At 39.3% G+C, this 20,515-nt stretch overlaps 1 protein-coding gene across 1 annotated transcript in view; it reads right to left on the bottom strand.

Annotated features, from left to right (window-relative positions):
* Positions 1–13,842: 13,842 nt before the first annotated feature.
* LOC105104810 (inhibitor of carbonic anhydrase) overlaps positions 13,843–20,515 on the bottom strand; it is a 36,344-nt gene continuing 29,671 nt past the window's right edge. The window contains exons 14-17 of the mRNA XM_031437459.2: positions 17,126–17,190; positions 16,277–16,461; positions 14,820–15,006; positions 13,843–14,032 (exon numbers count right to left, since the gene is read on the bottom strand). Coding sequence (XP_031293319.1) covers positions 13,998–14,032; positions 14,820–15,006; positions 16,277–16,461; positions 17,126–17,190 — 472 coding nt within the window. The 3' untranslated portion in view covers positions 13,843–13,997. The remainder of the gene's footprint in view (positions 14,033–14,819; positions 15,007–16,276; positions 16,462–17,125; positions 17,191–20,515) is intronic.

Raw genomic sequence — 20,515 nt, 5'->3', positions numbered from 1 at the left:
ATCAAGATAAGAACAGAATGTATTTGATTTTTTCTGAACTTTTCTGTCTAACTCTAAGTACTGACATCTAAAATATAATTGCTTTGTCTATCCAATTCAGGTGTTCATTATCAGTAAAATTATCTAAGTTCTTCCTGTAGCTTGATACTGGACTGTTAGTATGAGTGAAAATTATTAATAGTCTACTAAATAAGTATTTGTAGACCTATATCCACCACAATTGTTATATAGTTCTAATGTTTATTCCAATGTTTCCACATTAAGAAGTAAATTAACCTCTTGACTAGCTATAGTTTAAGTTATATTTCAGATTTCTCTCCTCTTCCTCCTTCTTTTACATATATATGAAAAATTTCAGATATACACAGAAGTAGAGAAAATTATGAAATAAACTCACATGCACATCTTACTCAACTTCAGCAATTGTCAGTATTTTGCCAACCTTCTATCATCCATCCACCCACTTCTTTTTTTCCTGGAATAACAGACGTCATATTATTTCTCCCTCAAAAGTATGCATCTCTAACAGCTCAGCAGTTTTTTTTATGTATGACCATACTGCATTTATTACACTTGTCAAAATGAACAGTTATTCCCTATTACCATCCAAGTCAATTTCCCTGGTTGTCTAAAAAATCTTTTTGATACCTTGTTCAAATTAGAGACTAAAAAAAGATCCAGGTGTTGAATTGGTGGTATCTCTTAAATCTCTTTTACTCTAAAACAGCCCTCCTACCTTTTATGCTACTTACTCACTGAAGAAACTGCATCGTTTTCTCCTTTCCAAGATTCTGGATTTGAATGATGTGGACCCTTGCAGTGTGATTTGACATACTATTTTGTATTTAGCAGAATTTTGTAGAAAGTCTCTCAGTTTGAGTTTGTGTGAAATTGCCTCATGATTTGACTCAGCGTGTGCATTTCTGGCAGTAAGATCACAGAAATGATGCTGGGTTCTTCTCAGGGTGTTGCATTAGAAGGAGCGCAATAGTAACGCATCCATTATCACTTCTGTTACCTCTGCTTGGTCAAAGTGGTATCTGACAGGTTTCCACACTGTAAATTTCCCTTTGTAATTAATGAGCAGTTTGTAGGGAGGTATTTTGAGACTACTTAATATTTTTTTCCTCATCAGAGTTTCATCCCCCCGTTTTAGCATTCATTGATGGTTCTGGCCTGAATCAATTATTACCATACTGGTTGCCAAGTAGTGGTTTTCTGATTATATCATTCCTTGTATATTTATCGATTGACATTCTAAAGTAAATGAGTGTTTCTCTTCTCTATTTAATTTTTTATTTCCTTTTGTTTGTTTTTATCAACATGGATGTAAGGGTTTCTTTTTTACTCAGTGGGTTATATATAATACTCTACTATCATTCCTTTCTTCCCATTATTTATTGTGCTAAAATATACATAACATGAAATTTATCATCTTAATTATTTTTGAGTGTACAGTTCAGTGGTATTAAATATATTCATATTGTGCAAACTGTCACCGTCATCCATCTCCGGAATTCTTCAAGCTATGAAATTGAAACTCTATAACAATAATTCAGTAATAAAACAGTAAACAATAATTCCTCATTTTCCTCTACTGCCAGACCCTGGCAATCACCCCTTTACTTTCTGTCTCTGTGATTTTTGATTACTCTGAGTATTTCATTTAAGTGGAATCATACAATATTTGCCTTTTGTGATTGACTTACTTCACTTACTGTAATGTCTTAGCTTCTTCCATGCTGTAGCATATGTCAATAATTTCCTTCCTTTTAAAAGCTGAATAATAAAAATATTCCATTGTATGTATAGATCATATTTGCTTATCCATTCATCTAAGAATGGATGCTTGGGTGGCTTCTACATTTTAGCTATTGCAAATAGTACTTCTATAAACATGGGTGTGTAAATATCTCTACGAGACCCTGCTTTCAATTCTTTTGGGTATATACTCAGAAGTGGAATTTCTGGATCATAAGGTAATTCTCTAATTTTTTTGAGGGAACTCCATACTGTTTTCCACAATGGCTGTACCATTTTACATTCCCACCAGCAGTGGGTTGATTAAGACCAGCAGCGTTTTAATGTATCCACATCTTTACCAACACTTACTACTTTCTGGTTTTTTGATACTATCATTCCAGTGGATAGGAGATGGTATCTTAATGTAGATTTGATTTGTACTTCCCTAATTATTAGTGATGTTGAGCATCTTTTCATGTGCCTATTGACCATTCATATAATTTCTTTTCAGAAAAATTCTATTCAAGTCCTTTGCCCATTTTTGAATTGGTTGTTTATTTTTCTGTAGCTGAGTTTTAGGAGTTTTCTATTTATTTTGGATATTAGTCCTGTGTCAGTTATCTGATATGCAAATATTTTTCTCCCATCCTATGGGTTATTTTTCACTGCTTATAGTGTCTTTTGATGCACAAAAGTTTTAATTTTCATTAAGTTCAATCTGTCTGTTTTTGCTTTTGTTGCCTGTACCTTGATGTCACATCCAAGAAATCACTGCCAGGGCCAATGTCATGAAGCCTCTGCCCTATGATTTCTCCTAAGCATTTTATACTTTTAGGGCTTAAATTTAGGTCTTTCAATAATTTTGAGGTAATTTTCATATGGTATTAGGTGTGAGTCCAACTTCATTCTTTTGCATGTTTATATCCAGTTTTCTTAGCACAGTTTGTTGAAAAGACTGTCCTGTCACCCACTGAATAACTTGGGCCCTCTGTGGAAAATCATTTGACCTTATATGCCAGTGTTTATTTCTGGCCTTTCCATCCTATGCCTTTGGTCTATGTCTGTCTGTGTGCCAGTGCCATGCTCTTTTGATATCTGTAACATAGAATGTTATGTTTGTAGGTATGTTTTGAAATCAGGAAATGTGAGTCCTCCAGCTTTTTCTTATTTAAGGGGGTTTTGGCCATTCAGGATCACTTGAGATTCCATATGCATTTTAGGATTTTTTTTTTATTTCTTAAAAAATGTCATTGGAATTTTGATAGGGATTGCGTTTAATCGGTAGATTGTTCGGGTAGTATTGACATCATAACAATGTTAAGTCTTCTAATCTCTAAACTTGGAATGTCTTTACATTTATTTTATGTCTTCTTTAACTTCTTTTAGTAGTGTTTTGTAGTCTCATTGTGCAAGTCTTTCACCTCTTTGGTCAAGATAATTCTAAGCATCTTTTTGAAACTATCATGAATTGGTTTTCTTAAATTCCTTTTTGGCTTGTTCCTTGTTATATAGAAAAGCAGCTGAGAGGGGGAGGGTATAGCTCAGTGGTAGAGCATTAAAATGAATAAATAAACCTAATTACCTCCCCCCAAACAAACAAAAACATTTTTTAAAAAAGAAAAGCTACTCATTTTTGTGGGTTGATTTTGTATCCAGCTACTTTGCTGAATTTATTGATTAGTTGTAACACTTTTTTTGGTAGAATCATTAGGGTTTTCTACATAAAAGATTCTATCTGCCAGCAGAGATAATTCTACTTTTTCCTTTCCAGTTTGGGTGCCTTTATTTTTATTTCTTGCCTAACTGCTCTGGTTGGAACTTCTATTATTGTGTTTAACAAAAGTTGTGAAAATAAGCATCCTTGCCTTGTTCATGATCTTAGAGGAAAAGCTGTCAGTCTTTCACTATTGAGTATGATTTCTGCTGTGGGTTTTTCCATTTATGGCTTTTATTTTGTTGAGTTAGTTTACGTCTATTCCTAGTTTGTTGAGTGATTCTTTTCAATGAAAGACTGTTGGGTTTAGTCAAAAGCTTTTTCTACTTCAATTTAGATGATCACATGGGGTTTTTCCTTCATTTTGTTAATGTGATGTATTACACTGATCAATTTGCATATGTAGAACTGTCTTTGCATCACGGAAATATATCCCACTTGGTCATGGGATTGTCTAATTTCACTTGTGATTTCTCCTTTGTTCCATTGGTTGTGTAAGAGTATATTGTTTTACTTCCACAAAATTGGGAATTTTCCAATTTTCCTCTTGTTAATTGGTTTTAACTTCATTCTGTTGTGGTCAGAAGATACTCTGTATTATAGCTATCTTTTAAAATCTATTCAGACTTAATGTGTGGCCTAATATATGGTTTATCCTGGAAAATGTCCCATGTTCACTTGAGAAGAATGTATATTCTGTTATTGTTGGGTAGAGTGTTCTGTATGTCTGATCTAGTTGGTTTAATGAATTGTTAATGTCCTCTGTTTCCATGCTTACCTTCTATCTGGTTATTCTGTCCGTTACTGAGAGTAGAGTATTGACATCTCCAACTATTATTGTACAACTATTTCTCCCTCCAATTCTGTTGATTTTTGCTTCATATATTTTGGTGGTCTATTATTAGGTTTGTAAATGTTTGTAATTATTATATATTTTTGCTGTATTGAAACTTTTATTAATGCATAATGTCCTTCTTTATCTCTTTAAAGCTTTTAAATTTAAAGTCTATTTTGTCGAATATTATTATAGCCAACACTGTTCTCTTTTGGCTACTATTTGCATGGAATATTTTCTTCCACCATTTCACATTCAATCTATTTGTGTCTTTGGACCAAAGTAAGTCTCTTATAGACAGTGTATTATTGGATCATGTGTTCTTCCCATTCTGCTAATTTCTGTCTTTGATTGGAGAATTTAATCTATTTACATTGAAAGAAATTACTGATAAAGAGGGACTTCTGTCATAGTACTATTTGTTTTCTATACGCCTTATAGCTTTTTTTGGCTTGCTTCTCATTTCCAGCATTCGTGTCTTCTCTTGTGTTTAGTTGATTCTTTTGGTAGTGAAACATTTTAATTTTCCTCTCATTTTCTTGTGTGTATTCTGAGCTATTTTCCTCATGCTCACTAATGGAAATTACATCCCAAAGTTATAACACTCTAATTTGAATTTATGCTATCTTAACTTGAATAACACACAAAAATGCTTCTTTACAGCTCCACTCTCCACCCCTTTCAGTTGTCTGATGTCATAAAATTACATCTTTACACATTGTGTCTGAAAACACAAACTAATAATTTTTTATGCATTGGTCTCTTATATACGTAGAAAACAATATGGAGAGTTGCACCCGAGTATTGTTACAATAATACTAGCTTTTATAATCTCTAGTGTATTTTCCTTTACTGTGATTTTTATTTCTGCAGAAGGCTTCAAGTTGTTGTCTAGTGTCCTTTGATTTCAACCTGCAGGACTCCTTTTAGTGTTTCTTGCAGGGCAGTTCTAGTGGTAACAAATTCCCCTAGATTTTGTTTATCTGGGAAAGTCTTAATTTCTCCCTCACTTTTGAAGGACAGCTTTGCCAGATATAGGATTCTTGATTGACAGTGTTTGTTTTTTTTTCTTTCTTTCTTTTAGCACTCTAATCAGCCCACAGCCTTCAGACCACCAAAGGTTTTGAAGAGGACTCTGTTATAATCTTATTGAAGATCCCTTGTATGTCAAGAGTTGCTTCTCCCTTTCTGCATTTAAAATTATCTTTTTGTCTTTGGCTTTTGACAGTTTGGTTAAAATATGTCTCAGAGTACGTCCTGAGTTCATCTTACTTGGTGTTTGTTGAGCTTTTTGGAGTTATATTTATATAATATAAATATTTATATATATTTATAAATAAATAAAATATATATATTTCATCAAATCAAGGAAACTTTTGACCATTATTTCCTCAGATATTCTCTCCACTCCTTTCTCTTGTCCTTCTGGGACTCCCACAATGCATATGTTATTCTGCATTATGGTGACTCATAGTTCCCTTATTCTTTGTTCACTTTTTCTCCATGTTTTCCTTTTTATTCCTCAGACTCAATCATTCTAATTGTCCCATCTTTCAGTGCACTGATTCTTCTGCTTGTTGAAATATGCCTTTGAGTCCCCTCTATTGAATTTTTATTTTAGTTATTGTACTTTTTAGCTTCAGAATTTCTTTAAGGTTTCTCTTTTTATATTTTCTATCTCATTATTGATATTTCCATTTTGTTTATACATCTTTTTTTCCCCACCTTTTCCACATCTCCTTTTAGTTCTTTGAACATTTTTAAAACAGTCATTTTAAAGTTGTTGTCCAGTAGATCCATCAAGAGGTCTTTTCCAGGACTAGTTCCTGTTTTGTTTTTTTCCTCCCATTGAATGGGCCGTACTATTTCTTTGTATTCTTTGTGTTTGTGTTGTTGTTGTGAAAACTGGAGATTTGAATCTAACAATATAGTAACTCTGAAAATCAGATTCTCCTTCTTCCTCAGGGTTTACAGTTTTGTCTTGTTTTGTTTTGTTTTTATTGCTGTAGGCTATCTCTGTGCCAAGGATCAGCCTGAAATACAAACTTAAGGTCTTTTGATATATTTTTGATCCTGTTCCTTCCCCTGGGTATGCACATGACTTTCTAATTTCTTCTGAATATGTACTTGCTTTTGAATACCCTAGTCTTAAAGGTCTGGCTCTCAAAAGGGAGAAAGACAGAAAAATGAAGGGGGTGGAGAGGATAAAAAGGTGTCAGTCCTTTAAATCCTCTGGAAGTCTCTTGGAGGAGGAAGGTCTTGCAACAAAGAGGGGAGGGGCAATAACAATGACTTCCCTCCTCTGTATCTGCACTTCCATGTTCAGAAGCAGCAATCAATGACCGTAACACAGATCCCCAATATTTGCACGACAGAATCCTTATTGCCCACCCTGGATTCACAAGCTATGTGCAAGCTGCTCCTGGAATACACGCGCAGCTACCTGACATGAGGCAGGGAGGAGGGGGATGGGTAGCCACTGCCAAGCTAAGAACTGAGATTGACTGCAATTAATGGCAATTTACCCTTTAAGCCTTCGCCTAGAAGTTGGAAGCTTTTAATAGACTCCAAAGTTCAAAAATACTTATATTAAACAGATTCAACTGCTGTAATTATTGTCTGGGTGGGAAGACAAATTCTTGGTGCTTTATACTCTGCCATCTTCCAGGAATCCTCCTCTTCCCTTATTTTGATGATCAGATTGTTGTGGCCCTTCAGGCTCGAGCCTGCTATTTTTCACAAGCCCGATAATTTTTTAAGCACTTCACTTTTTGGTAAAATAAGACATTCAGGCTTACCTCATAGTGTCTCTATCTCAGCTCTTGTAATCTCTGTTTCTGGAATCTCATTTCTCTAAGACACTTTATCCTTTTAGCACAGAATCGTATTTGGGAACCAAAACGTGGGTGCTAGGTGTGGTCACTGCTTTGGAGATAAACTGACAGTAGGACCTCCCAAGAGACAGATATATAGATATTGACACAGATCTCCATAATAACACACACCTCTATCCATTTCCGTCTCTTTCTCCAACCATGAGTTCACACCGATTCCTCCGATTCCAGCTGAACACCACAGCAAATCTAGTTTTCTTTCTCCTCATATTTGCAACTCCCTTCTCTCTGGCAGTGAGAAAGCTGGATCCCAATATTCTCAGTATCTTTAACTATTTGCTCCCTTCCTCTGTGTATAATCAATCTCCTGATCCTCCAGCTGCCCTTGGCCCCAGTCTCTCAGGCTCCACTGCCTCTGGCCACCTCAAGGAAAAGGAGGAGAACAAATAACTATTTTTTAACTGAAGAAAAGAACAAAAAAGGGAAGGAAAGAGAACAAAGCAGGGAAAAGGAAAAGAAAGGGGAGCTTTTTACCTGTCTCCACAGTCACACAGTATACTGTGAAGGGCTGAGCAGGATCGTGGGCAGAATGAGGAATAACTGAACAGAGGATGGTCAGCATTTTTCACCATTAAACAAACCTCTGGGCTCCTTTCCCTCAACTCAGTCATTCTTCTAGAATGTAATGGGACAGACTAGAGCCTATTTGTCCTTGTTTCGAAAGCCAGAGATTTCCATTCTGCAAGCAAAAGAACCTCCTAAGAAAACCCTTTCCTTATCAGTATAATGTTCAACCTAACCCAGCTGCAGCTGGCCTCTAGGCAAATAGGTACAGAAGCCACTGACCCTGAAGCTGAGTGGACTCTGGAAACTGTCGTGTGTAAATAAATGAAAGTCCCTGATCAAAGGCAGGCATGCAGGAGAATTTGGTCTTCTCGGGCATGCTCTTTGCAGGTCACTTGGACATTTATGGCAAAGATGGGGAGGGGTTAGATGTCAGGGCCAGGGGCACAGTTTAGAGCCCCATGGCTGGGTTGATTTCAGGCAAAATTGTGAAACAGGCGGCATCTGTCCCAGGATGGAATATCTGTCCAGAGGTCCCTCAGGCCTCTGCATACTGTGCATGCCTTTTATTCACCTGTCCATTCTTGAGGACAGATACTGGGTGTTGTCTTGCACGATCTGTGGAATAAAAAGCGTATGAAATTGGAGTCAGAGACTCCTGGGTTTGAATCGTAGGCCACTTAGAAGCTACATGATGCTGGACAACTTACTAATCTATTCCTAGCATCTGCTTTCTCTTTAGTAATAGGAATATGGTTACCTACCTCCTCAGGTCATTTTGAAGATTACTCACAGTGCTATTAAAGGGCTAGTCCTGCCTGACAGGTAGCAGTCACCAACAGATGGCAGTGACTATCATTATTACAGAACGGCCAGCCCAGTGAATGAATGAAGTGGCCCCACATAATTTCTTTATGGCCTCTTCCATTGCTAGCGGGCCCTTGAGCAAAACACACCCTGCAAGAGCATCTAGCACAATGATCTCATTTTACAGACAGAAAAACTGAAGCCCAGCCAGAGGACATAACTGGTAGGGTGCTCAGCAAAGTAGACAAAGCTAGAACTAGGACTTCGGGCTCAGCATCCTGAGCTATCCCCACCACCCTGTGACACGCTTTCTTGGAAGGTATCATTCACATTGTCTTCTAAGATCATTTAGGGATTTCACTTCCCATTGCTCTTTTGCCAAGAGAATCCAAGTCCCGGGATCTTCCGGTGGGCCCATGAGGAGGGGCTGGTTAAGCTGAGCAGAGTCTAGTGCTCTTGGGGTAAAACAAACAGGTCACAGTTTCCTCTACCGTCCCAATGGCAAACGCCATTGATGTCCCGGCTCGCCATGGAAAAAGTCTAGCAAAGTCCACCTCGCTTCTCAGCTGTTCCAAAGTAAACCTCTGACCTACACAGATTTGTGGTCAATTGGTGTCCACTCTTGGTTTCTGCAGTTGAATTATCTTACCCTTTTAGTTGCCCTAAATGTTCTGCAGATAGGCCTTTTACATAAATATATGAAATGTGTCTATATATGCAACAAGACTTATTAGCCCCAGAGGGTAGCATTGACCTGAAAATGGATTAAGTAGCTCCTTAATCTAAACTCCTTCACCCCAGGGGAGGGTGATGTGAGCTTGCAGAAGAATCACTGGGCTGGAGCTATGAATACACAAAAATTGTACATCAAGGGGTGCATGTGTGTGTGTGTGTGTTACTAGGGTGAGAGTCTCAGGATTTTATTAATCCTCAAAGGGGCGCATTAGTACCCCCAACATGTTGAAATACTAAACATTAATGATCTACCTTAGTCTTCTTTCTAAGTCTTAGAATTGGGAGGAAGTGAAGGTAGGGTACTTGATGGCTCTTTTCTAGTGCCGGGGAAAAGTTCTTGGTGGACCAGGAACTTCAGGCTTCTGCCTCGGGTCTGTGCCACTCAAGACTGCAAGGGTGGCTCTCCTGGTGGGGAAACTGGTGGCAGAAACTCAAGTCCATCAGAGGCAACAGTCTCTGAGGTTTTGGGCAGCAGAACCTGAGAACTCTGTAGCAGGTCAAACTCTAGAAGAGAGTCTGCCTAGAAGCCCCAGTGTCAAGCATAAGCCTGTAGCTCCCTAGGGGCATCCTGCAGGGAGATAACCTAGGACTGGACGTGAAGACACCTTTCCCAAGGAGGACCTAAATGATCTGTAGCAATTTGGTGCAAGAGACATTGGTGGAAGTGGAGTCAACTTTGTGTAGGAAAGGAACAAGGAGGATGAAGTAAAAAAAAAAAAAAAAAAAAAGGTTTAGACCAAAGCAGACAAAGGAATAAAACCAAGAAACCCAAGAAAGCAAGCTACTATGTTTTTGAATAAATCACAAAACAACAGAAGAGGGGTCTCTGTAAAGTAAGAAACTCTTTCCTGAAAATAGCCTTGTTCTAAAAGCTCAAACTGCACCTTGAATTGAGTAATAGACAGTACCATGGTCAATTACTATACAAAGTTATTACAAAAAATAATAAATCAGGAGAAAAATAACATCCCTACAGACAAGGAAAGCATGCCAGAAAGAGGTACCCACAAAATATCTAAACTCTGTAACCTACACAGAAATGTGGAGAGAGCCACAAACAGTAAAGATGTGGGTAAATTTTAAAGATTTTTGTTTTTCATTTTTAAATTTCTTTAAAAGATAATAGATGGCAGGATGTAAAAAATAATAAAAATACATCGTGGAGTTTCTAACATATGTAGCAGTGGAACGTATGGTAATGAGAGCACAAAAGACAGAAGAGGGATATCAGTGGGTAGTGCAGCTAACTTGTGTCGACTCGCAAAAGCTGTGTGTATCTCTTCTCAACTCTGAACTTGTTGATGTCCCTTTGGTAGCTTGAGATCATCCATGGCCAGAGTATTTACTCCATGAAACTAGCAAATGATACAAATCAAGGCCTTTTTTAACTTGAAGATCTAGTTGTTAAATGTTTATCCGCACATCACTGGGGAAAGTGGAGCTGTACTATATAGGATCTTATGTATCACAAAGTGATATAGCATTATTTGATGCTAGTATTAAGCTAAAGATTGAGATTATAAAACTCAGAGAAGACATTGAAAAATTTAAGAATAGCTAATAAGCCAATAGAGAAGATAAAATAAAATACTAGAAACTATTCAATTAATCCAATAGGAGGCAGAAAAGAGGAAGCAAGGAACAAAGAACAGATGAGATAGATAGAAAACAAATATGAACAATCACATGACATATAAATGAACTAAATGCATCATTTAAAAAGGAAGAGAATGTCACACTGAATGAAAAAAGAACTGAACTATATGCTCTTTATAAGAAACCCTCCTTAATATAAAGAAATAGATTAAAATTAAAAGAATGGAAAACAATACACCAAATACAAACTATCATAAGAAAGGCAGAGTGGACATATTAATAGCCAGTGAAATAGACTTAAAGAGAAGAAGTATTTCCGGGACACCTGGGGACATTTCAAAATGATAAGGGAGTCAATTCATCAAGAAAGCCTAACATCTTAAACGTGTATGTACCCAACAAAGCCTCCACATATAGAAAGCAAAATCTGATCAAACTGGGGGAGAAATGAGCAAATCCATACTTGCAGTTGGAGAGTTCAATCCTCTTCTCTCAGTAATTAATGTAAAAAGTAGACAGGAAATGAGTCAAGCAGAGGATTTGAACAATAACTTTAGCCAGCTTGACCTAATTGGTACTTATAGAACTATACTGCTTAGTAGCGAACTACACCAAACAATTAAGAATACCTATTCTTTTCAAGTATATGTAGAACATCCACCAAGATAGGCCATGTGCTGGGGGAAAAAAAAACCTAAAAAACCCAAACTCTCAATAAATTTAATGGGATTAAAGTTATACAGAATATATATCCTCTACCCACAAAAAAATTAAATTAGAAATCAATTACAAAATCATATCTGGAAAATCACGACATATTTAGAAATTAAAATAGCTTTTAAATAATCAACAGATTAAAGAAGAAATCTTTGAAAAAATTAGAAAGATTTTACCTCAGTGATAATGAAAATAAGCATATCAAAATTTGTGGGATGCAGCTAAAGTAGTGCTTAAAGGGAAAATTATTATTTTAAATGTCCATATTAGAGTAAAATGTTCTAAATATTGATCTAAGCTTGTACCTTAAGAATCTAAGAAAAAGAAAATTAAATGAAAAATAAGTAGAAGAAAGGAAATAAGATTAAGAGCAGAAAATGAAATAGAAAATAAACAATAATGAAAATTTTTATAAAGCCAAAAATTCACTCTAAGAAAAGTACAAGAAAATTGATAAAGCTACAGCTAGACTGATCAAAAACAAGAAGCAAGAAAACACAAATGACCAGTATGAAAATGGAAGAAGAGATATCACTACACATCCTATAAATATTAAAAGAAGAATAAAGAAATATTTTGAATAATTTTATGGCAAAAATAGACAATTTAAGTGAAACAGACAAATTCCTTGAAACGAAAATTTTGCCACTTTAGATTTTCATTGGTTCTTTTTTTTTTTTTTTGGAGGTAATTAGGTTTTTAATTTATTTTTTAATGGAGGCACTGGGGATTGAACCAAGGACCTCATGCAGGCTAAGCAGGTGCTCTACCACCCAACCCCATTGTTTTTTTTTTTTTAAACCTTACACTTTTTTCTTTGTTATGTTCATGTTTTCATTTAAATCCTCGGACCTGTTTGTAACAACTGTTTAAATGTTGTCTGAATACCATTATCTTTGTGGTTTCTAGGTATGTTTCTATTTGTTTGTTTTCCTTATGACTCTGAGTCACATTTTGTGCATCTCTGCCCATCTGGTAATTTTTCATTTGATGCTGGATACTATGTATGCTACACTGTTGAATATTTGGATTTTGTTGTCTTCCTTTAGTGAGTACTGAGGTTTGTTTTAGAAGGCAGTCAAGTGACTTGCGGATCCAGTTGATCCCACCAGGGTTAGTGTCACTCTCAGTAAGGGCCGTTTTAGAGCAGCCCTTAGTCTACAATTATTTCAGCCCCAGATGCCTTCAGTGAAAAGCTAGGTGTTCGCTGAGGTCTCTTCACCTGACTTGGTAGGAACGTGAATGATTCCTGGCCCCGTGGGAGCCCTGAGCATTGTTCAGCTTATGGGTCTCTCACAGTTATCTTTGCCTAGCCTGATGGACTTCAGTTTCATTCTACACACAGGCAGATCAGCATTTTGCCAAAGATTCAAGGAGACCCCGATACAGATCTCTTCTGTGTACAAATTCCAGTCCCCAAATTCCTATCCCTGTTTCTTCATCTCAGTGTGATGGGCTGTCTTGTGTTTATGCTCCCTTTGTGGTGATCTGGAGATTTCCTCTAGGCTAAAAGTGGAGTTATCATTCTGTTTACATCTTCTCTTTTCCTTCTTTCAAGGATCAAAGTCCTGCACTGTTATCGTCCAATGTTTGAAAACATTTGTTTCATATTATTTTTTCCAGTTTTTCAGTTGTTTATGGAAAGAGGGCAAATCCTATAGTGGTTAATCTTCCACAGGCAGAAGCAGAAGTCCACACTCACAAAACCGACACTTAACAACCTATAACTTAGGTCCCCAGGCAGCATTTACTGAGTCTCCACCATCGGCTGGGATCACAGTAATAACAGTGATGGCAAAATCTCTGAAAAGAAACTGACTTAAACGAGTGTAAATCAGGAAGCTGACTGTAAAAGGGTAGTAGGATTGGATTCCTGCAGTAATTTTAATATTTTTCAATTAATCTGATCAGGATTTTGATTCCACTTGACATTATGAATTTTAACTGCTCAGATATATTTTTAACATACATAAACTCATCCCTTATCCTTTGTTTTCACTGTGTAAGTCCTTGATACGGCACACATTGATGACTTTTTTTTTTTTTTTTTGCACACTTGTAATCACCAACCACTCAGACTCTCATCAGATTTATTGCTTAAATTCTATTTAAGTGAGTCCACTCTTGGGTAAAATAATTAAAGAATAGGGAGGGAAGTTGAGCTCGTCTTATAGGGGGCTTAAGAAAAGATGTAATTTAGTAGATATTCCATTCAGAAGCGCAATTCTAGTATAAAGAAACAGTTCTCCCACCCTCAAATCTGAGAACATTTCATGAAGTTTTCTGAGAAGATACAATAATTTTCGTTCATTTTAATTTTTGCATCAGTTACAGTACATAATTATAAAGATAACTGACATTAACACAGGCCCGCCACACAGATGAGTGAGAATGTGGTCCCACCACATCCACGGGTTCTGAGCATCTCAGTGGTTGCCACTTTGAGCAGTTTTTAATTTCCATGGAATGTGCAGGCATCCAGAAGTTCTGTGAGATGAAACATAAGAGGAAGACCATCAGGTACTGCCTGTGCTTATTAAACACAATTCTGTTCCTATTTTCTAAAAGTAAATGGTAGATAATAAAGATTTTTTTTAAAACTCTCTCTCTCTTCCCCCACTAACTGATGTCAGTGCTAACCTTAAACATCTGTTTTCCTTTCCTCCTCTCTCATCATCTCTAATGCATGATATAATTTAACAAAGTTTCAGGCACACTCACAATAATTTGGTTTTTTCAGCTCTAATTTTATTTCTCCAACTTATTTCCTTTTGAGGCAGCTATGCTGTTTCTATCATGTACAGAAATAGAGAGGAACGACCTACTTAGTGTGCATATGTAGAAATGGCCTACTTAATGCTAGCAATGCTTTGTTTCTATTAATATTATTTATACATTTTACCTAAAATCTTTGAAAGTTGGTCCTTTATGAGTGGTATTTATCTGTCCTTTCCAGCCTTCTCCCTATACCGAAGTGCTCACACGCATACATTTTCATTCTCTCAGCCGAAAAATAGAAATACATATGTTAGCAAGTTCAATTCCCAGATGATCTCAAGTTCTGTTGTACTCTGTCTTCTTCAGACAACTTGGCTTTTTTCCAGGTAGTCCTATTCTGTTGCCTAATTGAGTTGCATGCTTGGTAAGCCAGGAGCAAGCCCTCCAAATCCTTGTGTTCCTATTCATACTGGCCCAGGACTTGGCACAGGTCATCCTTAATACAAACATGCTTACTGGACCCCGACTTTATTGCTCCTCTATTTATTCTACTCACCGGAGGGTAAGCACTGTCTCATGTTAGCAATAACCTGAAGATACTCTGGCCCTAAGTATTTTTGATAAGTTGTTTTGTCCTGAAGTTTAGCCAAACATTCCGTGTCATCACTGAAGAGCAGGTCCTTGTTTGGGGACTTGAACAGCTGGAACATCCTGTATTCAAACCCATTTCTTCCAAAGAGCTCCTGGATCAGACAGACAGACAGTGAGTGACCAGCGGCCCCGGGCAGCATGGGGTTGTGTGCTCTGCCTCAGAAGCCCTGAGCCTGCTGGGCTGCCCTGAGTCCCTGGGAAACCTGGGACACAGCGACATGTACGAGGCACTGTAGTCAAATGGCCAGAAGCATGGCCTCTGGGTTCAAATCCTGGCCCGAGCTTTTCCTGTCGTATGACTTTAGGAAAATTCTTGACTGAGCTCAGTGAGCCTCAGTTTACCCATTTGTAAATGGAGATAATTACACGAATTAGTGAGATGATCTGTGTAAAGTGATGGCTACATAGAAAGAGCACCACGTTTGCCGCCGTATCACTATCCATCCACCACTGCCGGATGCTTTCAGCTCTCTTGGTCGTGCTTGCAGGTCTCCCTGCTGTGTGCACCCCTCGCTACTTTGCCTCTTCTATTCCCTGGATCCGCCCCAGGCACTGACCACTGCCGTCTCTTCCTGCCTCTCCCCTCTCTTCTTTCGTCCACTTCCCTTGTACCAAGGTGGCAGCTCGCCCTGTGTGGGCCCCACCCCTTCAAAAGTCCACGACCAAGTGCTTCCTGTTTTGCCAGCTCTCACTGGGTCATCATTCTTTAACCGAGATGTGCGCATATGCTAAGATATGGATTCCTCATTTGGGGCTCCTCCAGGAACGGGGTGTGCTAGTGTGAAATGCAGAAGAGCCTTTGGGTTTTCCCTGAGATCATCTGATCCAGGCAGCCTCTATTCCATACAATCAGCCCTTGAAGGCTGCCTGCAGAGGTCAGAAGCTGCCCAAATGTTGGCTCTTCAACTTTCATGAAGCCCAAAACAGTGCTCAGCCTGGCCAGTTCAGGAAACACACTGGGACCCTCCCTAGGTCAGGCAGAGGACCCTCCGTTCTGCCTTTCTCGCATGCGCCCAGCCTAGTGTGAAGGGATTGAGCCAACTCCCTTACTCCTGTGACAGAACAAGCCCAAGAGGTACCCTGGCTCTGCTCAGAGATCCGAGCGAGTCTCAGGGAGGCGTGGTGATGCCTACGTGTCTGAGACTCTTCCAGTCTTCTGTGATATTCTAGACAGCCCCAGAGCAAGAAGTGAACACAGCCACCAGCCTTCCACTTTCAGCAGACGCAGGACCCCCACTCAGGGAGGAAGGCCCCCTGCCCAGGGAGAGAGCACATGTGGCCGGGCTTGGTGGGGGGTGTGTGTGTGTGTGCAACTTTGCAAGTGAACTGAGTATTTGGAGGATGAGGACTGAAGGCACATACCTGTTGGTTGAATAGCATTCTGCGGACAAAATCTGCCTTATCTTTCCTTGAGACCACAGCATGACTTGGGACTATGGCCAGGTGGCAGTTCTGGGCCTCAGTCACAGGCTTTCTGGTGCCATCAAGACACAGCAGTTGAAAGTCCTCCTTCTTCAGACCCTTTGCCCAGGCCTCGGGGTTCTTTCCTGGGGAGAAAGAGGAGGCGGATGGGCCAAAGCTGATGGCTGTGGTCAAAGTACCCTCACTGGGTGCATGTGACCGAACACCAGTGTCTGGGAGAATTACGGAGACAAATGAAACAATAAAGCTTTTAGAACAAAACAGAAGAGAAACATTCATAAACTCATAAACTCATAACCTTTTTGGTTAGTGCTTTTTCAGTCCCGTTGAAGGCAAAGATTTCTTCAACAGGCCTGAAAAGCACTAGCTGGAAAGGAAAAGACTGAGCAATTGAACTATTTTAAAATTAAGAATGTTCTTCAAAAGACATCATTAAGAAAGTGAAAAGACATGCCTTTTCAGAGAGGGATGAGATATTTGCAATACATACAGCTGACAAAAACTGGTATCCAGAATATACAGAATGCCTAAAATCAAGAGAGCAAACGTGCTCATATGGACAGTGGCCTCCGTGTATCTGTTGGTTGGGTTCAAGGCCAATGTGATAACCAACCCTGCCCAGTCTGACCAGATGTAAGAATTTTCTCATTCCCTAAATAAAAGACATTAGGACCAAAGTCACTGGAGTCTGATGGGGCTAATAAACTTCCCCCGTTGCCACCTGGGGAGTGATTTTCCAGGACAGACTCGGAGGTTTCCGAGGGAGGATGGGGCAGCGCCGGCACTCACCGTCAGTGTTCTGCAGGACCGTGGAGTGCTTCACAAAGGCCACGTCTCCCTTCTCCACCAAACACCTGCACGGCGAGGGTCAGGTCAGCAAGGAGGGCCGACAGGAGTGGGAGGGAGAGCGGGAGGCTCGCGTCCCCTCTCCCCGGGCCACTCGGCATGTCTGACACGGACCGCTTACTCCCCCACACACAACTGTCGTGCCTGGCTGTCCCTGGGAACTCGAGGGGAAATGTAATAGGAAAAGAAATCTGCTTGTTTTGTTTCTACTGTAGATACCCACTGTTTGCTTCCTTATTTTAAATGCAGATCAATTTCTCCACAGGAGATGCTCGTGCTCTCGTGTTAACAGGGATACTGGGGAGAGGGTACAGCTCAAATGGTAGAGCACATGCTCAGCATGCATGAGGTCCTGGGTTCAGTCCCCATGTATCCTCTCTAAAAAAAGTAAATAAATAAGTAAACCTAATAACCTCCGTCCCACCCCAAAACAAAGCAAACAAACAAAAAACAGAGATATTCAAGGATGATTCTCAGTTAGATAGAAACTCACATCAGAGATTAAAATCAGCATGGAAGATGTGATTCTGAAGGAGTCATCACACACATACAGCTACTCAGCCTTAATACACGTTAACGTACATCACTAGGTATCTGTCCACACGTAATCCCCCCAAAAAAGTTTCTCTGTGTTTAAGGTGCATTTGTGTTGTTCAAGTACAGTCAGCTTACAATGTGTCAATTTCCAGTATATAGCATACTGTCTCAGTCATACATATACATACATATATTCATTTTCATATTCTTTTTCATTATAGGTTACTACAAGATATTGAATATAGTTACCTGGGCTATACAGAAGAAACTTGTTGTTTGTCTATTTATATACACTAGTTAATATTTGAAAATCTACTCAGCCATAAAAAGGAATAAAATAATGCCATTTGCAGCAACATGGATAGACCTGGAGATCATCATTCTAAGTGAAGTAAGCCAGAAGGAGAAGAATATAATACCATATGATACACTCATGTGGAATCTAAGGTATATTCTTTATGGGAAATGTTGAGCACACTGAGAAATCAGTTTTGTGATATTCAGTCAGTTCGAAATTGATATTAATCATTAATTTTCAGGAGCACCTCTCCAGTTGTCTCTCCAGTCTTCAGGTCTCTCTATTCTCAGCTAGGATCAATTACTCCCAATCAATCTTCCTACATAGACTTGCCCTATTTCTTTGCTTTACTCCCCCATCCAAAGACTCTCAGTCCTGAATGAGCATGATCACCTGCCTCAGGTGTGTCTGCACCTCAGCAGTAAGGCAGACCTGACCTTCCCGATCATTAACGTCACCTGGGCATTCTTGTGGTTCCTGCTCTATTCCAGACCCGTGGTTCTCAAAGCGTAGGCTGGACTTCCAGCATCAGCACCGTGGGGAACTCGCTAGAAATGTATATTCTACTAAGTTGCTTTGCTGTACCCATGATACTAACATTGGAAATCGACTACACTTCAATAAAAAAAAAAAAGAATTAAAAAAAATGCACATTCTCAGCTCCCACCCCAGACCTACTACTGGCTCAGGAACTCTGGGGGTGGGGTACAGAATCTCTGTCTTAACAAGGCCTCTGGGAGATTCTGATTGGTGCTCAAGTGTGAGACCACTGCTGAGACACTCCCCTCCCTGCTCCATAGAGCAGTGACTTCAAAACGTTTTCCCACTTCCCGCAAACCTGTCTCTCCACATACCCTTCCCAACCTTCACTCTGACGTGTGCGCCCGCATCCCAGAGGAAACACAGAAATCATCACATGGGCTCATTTCAGCATCCTTCTGCCACATCCTGCAGCCCAAGTCTCCAGCACTCTTCTCCTGCCCTCCAGGTACAAAGGAGGGGGGAAGGCCTCCTCCCCAGGTGCCCTGCATCCCACCCTGCCCCCCTCAGGCACTTCCCACTGTAGTTATCCTCTGTCCTTTATAACCCTTTGCACTGTGCTCTTTCCATCCACATGCACACTTCTTTTTAAAACAAACAAACAATAAGCCCTGCCTTGGTCTCACACTGCCCTCAGCCATGGGCCTCTCTCCTCGACTCATCCAAGCACCTAAAAAGATCATAGCACTAACCATCAGCACCCCTGCACACAACCCTCTCTGACCCTTGCCAGTCATCTTATGGGACTGACTCACTATTGAATCGGTTCCTGCCGGAGTCACCAGATGCAGGGGCCAGTGCGCCGTCCTCGTTTTACTTGATCTCTCAAGTTCATCCTTTCCCAGTGATACGAAATTTCATCTTTGCTATAGACCAAATCTAGTCTGTCCATGGGTTTGTATTGGAAGGTGTTTCTTTTCCATTGATTGATTTGTCATTCACATAAACCAGCCCGGACTGATCACAGTATCACAATACTATATAGTATTAAAATGTGATTTTTTTTTTTTAGATTTTACATACTAAGCTTTATGTAGGAACTGAACATAAGAAAGAAAATAATATTAGCAGCCAACATTTATTGAGCACTTACTGTGATGGCTGTCGTAAAATTTAATTGTCATAACAACATATGAAGAAGATAATTGTTATAATGTGATTTTTTATATCTAGGAAAACAAAATTGCCTCTGTAGAATTTTATTTATAAATTTTTGGTTCTTATTTGGTCTACCAAATTTTCATACTTTTTTGAGAACTGACTCCCCCTCCACATTCCCTTCAATTCACCTGATCACAGTGGAGGAAGCTAGACGTTAACAATGCAACTTCACTGCATGAGCTGGACAAGCAGGAAGTTTCACCTGAACTTGGCTGACAATCCCGTTTCCTGGGGGCCGGGACATTATGGTCTGTGTTTGACTGCTTCTTTATAACTGAGGAGCTGGAACAATATCGGGACTGCTGGTCACAGACTTTTTCCTCCATGTAGACTGAGAAACAGAAACCCACCATGTAGGAAAAGAGAAGTGAGGCAGATGTGCAGAAAGAAGAGAGACAGGGGAAGCAGAGTGTGTCCCCTTATGCTAAAAACTCATTCATCGTTTATCTGGAATTCTAATTTAACTGGATGGCCTGAATTTTACCTGGTGACTCTTGCCTTAAAGCATCTTGGCTGGGTCCTCGGGGGGGGGGGGGCTCCCACACACCTGTTAAAACATCCCCTTGGATTAAGTTGGTTCACGTGAGGTTTTTTTCACTTGCAACCAAAGCCCTTATTCATTTTATTAAAGAAAAAAGGTATTAATCAAGATAAATTGAGAAGATGTATAGTTTTCCAGAGAGTGAAAAGAGCTAAAGAAAACATAAAGCAAGACAGGTGGATATGAAACATTGGTGAGGGGGTGTGTGTGTGTGCATGTGTGTGTGTAAAATTACAGAGTGGCCAGGAAAGAAATC

This window comes from Camelus dromedarius, chromosome 2, assembly GCF_036321535.1.
Source record: "Camelus dromedarius isolate mCamDro1 chromosome 2, mCamDro1.pat, whole genome shotgun sequence".
Taxonomy (NCBI): Eukaryota; Metazoa; Chordata; class Mammalia; order Artiodactyla; family Camelidae; genus Camelus; species Camelus dromedarius.
Note: the sequence above shows the minus strand (reverse complement) of the source record. Positions and strands in the feature narration are given on the sequence as shown.